Here is a 3,310-nt window from a genome sequence, read left to right on the forward strand (position 1 = left end):
TGACATTTGAGTTGAATTTTGAAGGATTTGTAAGAATAAGGCAGAAAAAAAGCATTGCAGCAGCAGCATGTGTGAGAGCACGCACATTGCATTCTGGAAGCTGCAGGCAGGCCTGGTGCCTGCAGAAGATGGGATTGGTGATGGCTCCAAGGCACCCTAGGCCGCTTTGCATGGAGTGTGTGTAGGGGTGTGGGGTCCTGTATTGTCCAAAGGGAAGATGGCTTCCTCCTATCAGGCATCTCAGTTTGAAGAAAAAGGAGTTCCTTTATCTCTCAGAAGCATAAATTAGAGCACTGTAGCGGAAATGGCGGTGCTGCGAATGCTGCGAAAGCCTTACTTGTGAGCCGAATGAACAGGTGAAAGATGCATCCCAGTTGAAGATGTCTTTCTGGCCTCATCTCTATAAAGGCTCCTTATTTTGGAACATCATGTATGCTAAGGGATTAGATTCTAAGTTTGGAAAAGGACCTGGAAAAGATCTCACCATCAATGTCAATGTCTGCTCCCAAATTCCCTGCAGCTCTACAGTGTGCGTGCACCAGCTGCCTACAGGCCAACTACACATGTGAAACAGATGGGGCCTGCATGGTTTCCATTTTCAACCTGGATGGGATGGAGCATCATGTGCGCACCTGCATCCCCAAAGTGGAACTGGTCCCCGCCGGGAAGCCCTTCTACTGCCTGAGCTCGGAGGATCTGCGCAACACACACTGCTGCTATACTGACTTCTGCAACAAGATCGACCTGAGGGTGCCCAGTGGTGAGTGGACGCCCTTGTTGGACTATTGGCTCATCTTGGAGGTAGGGCACCCCCGTCGTTTCACACTTCTCTATTCTACCCCAATCCCTTGGTTTGATGATAGTGAAAGTGCCTTTGGATGTTCCCTAGGTGACAAGGGACGGGGTTCCTCCAGGTCAGTTTTGCAGATTAAAGGATGAGGGAGGCAGATGTTCAAGTCAGTTCTGGGGCTGCTGGCTTATTCTGGGTACTGGCTGGGTAACCTCAGCAGTGGTGAAGAGTGAAAGGACTAAGCACAGGGGTGCCACAGGAGGGTATGGGACTGATCTAGAAGATGGCCCCAGGGCCATGTGAAGGGGAGGGTGATGGCCAGGTGTGAGGAGGCGCTAGAATAGGAAAAGGACAGTGATGAAGACTAAAGAATACCATATACCATCTCTTTGCCAGTCCACCATTTAGAAGGTATCACTGTGGGGCTCAAAGGAGGGAGAGACTAGAAGAGAGCTTAGAGGAGCTATGGTAAGTTGAAGGGTAGGAGCTGGCATCTGTTGGTGGCCTGAGGTGGGGACAGTACCATGAAATGCTGTGAAATGGCAAAGTGGGTTGTGGATTGAAAGAAGCACCTTAACTGAAGGAGTCTGGCATCTGAGAGCATCTGGGCAGATAGACAGACCCAGTAAGACCAGAGAGAGCAGGAGAACCTGAACACATCCAGAGGGAAGGGAGTGTCTGTCACTTTGGGGTAGATGCTGGGGATAAGTAAGGCCATGGCTTTCCCTTGTTTTCACTCTTGTTCTTTCCCTCCCTTCTCTCACTTGACCCAGGTCACCTCAAGGAGCCTGAGCACTCTTCCATGTGGGGCCCTGTGGAGCTGGTAGGCATTATTGCCGGCCCAGTGTTCCTTCTATTTCTCATCATCATCATTGTTTTCCTTGTCATTAACTATCATCAGCGTGTCTATCACAACCGCCAGAGACTGGATATGGAGGATCCCTCATGTGAGATGTGTCTCTCCAAAGACAAGACGCTCCAGGATCTTGTCTACGATCTCTCCACTTCAGGGTCTGGCTCAGGTATTGAGTTCTCCAGGATCTCATGTCTGTTGTTGGCTTTCATCACCATTTCCCAGCAAGACAGAGTGTTTATGAAGAAGGCCAGAAGGCCCTGCCTTTGTTTCTACCAGCATTGAGTCATTTGGTTTCATAATTCCCCTTCTTTTGGAGTCTGGCATATAATAAGATAAGATAATGGGTTCACAGAAAATCTTTTATTCCCTAGGATTCCAGTGATCTAGTGCAAAACTCTCCATTGCAGAAACCCTCTCTTTGAGTCTTACAGTTGTACATAACAGCTATTAAAATTTGGCCGGTTCCACCTGAGCAGTGGAGTGCTCAATTTAAGGGCCCCTTTTGAGAAACAGGAGTGTGCTGGATTCCTGTGAGGTGGTGACAGCTAATCATTGATCTCTGAGCAACCACAAGGGGAGTTTAAGGACATTGAGTGAAGTTTAGAGTTGGGATTTGGTGAATGATTGACTTGTACTAGTTGCCCGAGGGTTTTTTGGTGTAGGTTAAAACAGGCAACTTGGGCTTCCAGCATAGCATCAGCACCATTTCCTGTAGGGCCTGTTGTTGACTGAGTCTGTCTCAAATGAGGGAACTGAACCAGACATTGGACCTTGGCATGAGACCAGAATTTAAGATAAAGGGGATTGGGTTATTTAGGTGTCAGGGTATATATAGCTCAGCAAGCTATTAGATGCGAACATGACTGCAAAAGATTTTTTAATGAAGATAAATCATCATTTTAGTGACAGTGGTATTTCATTCTTAGAAAATATACACAAAGATAACTGTTGTCATTCTAGCTAAAACACACAAGATCTTATTTGTGAGAATGGTATGTTTTTGTGTATGTTTCTTTGTTGTGGGACAAAACTGTTATTCTATAGGGAAATTATGCCATCAGTCATGGTCAGACACTCTTTCTTGACACAAGGAGTACTTTGAGCTGTGACATCTCCTGAATTTCAATAGTTTTGCTTTTATTAAGCTCTGCAGAGAGAACACCAAAATGATGGATATATTTAAAAACTGCATATTTTTAGAAACAGAAAAGAAATCTAGGGCTCGTTCTTGCTGAAAGAGGTAGGGCAGTGGTTAGAACTGCCTCACTGGCTGGGGGACTTGATTTGCTGCTAAAAGTGAGTAAATAGGATTTTCCAGAGTCTGTTTAAGATAAAAAACGCATGTGTTTTTTATCTTAAACAGACTGAAGCTATGGAAGGACTATTTAGTTGTCTGGAGTAAAATGGTTAACAATCATTTCTGTCTGTGTGATTTAGTCCATCCTTCATTCAGAATATACAGAGCTCTCAAGTATTAGCTTTTTAATAAGGTGGCTTTTAAAGTAATAAGTCTATACTGCTCTTACAACTTTTAATGCATTTTAATATATATACACTAAATATCTTTTGGGTGATATAGGATACAAAATTAAAAGAGGCAGGGATTGCTGAGAGGAGTCTCAGAAAAGAGGATATATTTGAAAGAGTCTTGAAAAATGAGTTGG

At 44.7% G+C, this 3,310-nt stretch overlaps 1 protein-coding gene across 2 annotated transcripts in view; it reads left to right on the forward strand.

Moving 5' to 3' along the window:
- Positions 1 to 300: 300 nt before the first annotated feature.
- Positions 301 to 3,310, forward strand: part of ACVR1B (activin A receptor type 1B) — a 23,366-nt gene continuing 20,356 nt past the window's right edge. For both annotated transcript variants that reach the window (XR_002773576.1, XM_012805617.2), the window contains exons 1-2: positions 301 to 760; positions 1,564 to 1,812. Coding sequence is in view for 1 of the 2 variants with exons in the window: in XM_012805617.2 (XP_012661071.2) it covers positions 490 to 760; positions 1,564 to 1,812 (520 nt within the window). In the remaining variant the exon portion in view is untranslated. The remainder of the gene's footprint in view (positions 761 to 1,563; positions 1,813 to 3,310) is intronic.

This window comes from Otolemur garnettii, unplaced genomic scaffold (assembly GCF_000181295.1).
Source record: "Otolemur garnettii isolate 467f Iridium unplaced genomic scaffold, OtoGar3 scaffold00043, whole genome shotgun sequence".
NCBI classification, from domain to species: domain Eukaryota; kingdom Metazoa; phylum Chordata; class Mammalia; order Primates; family Galagidae; genus Otolemur; species Otolemur garnettii.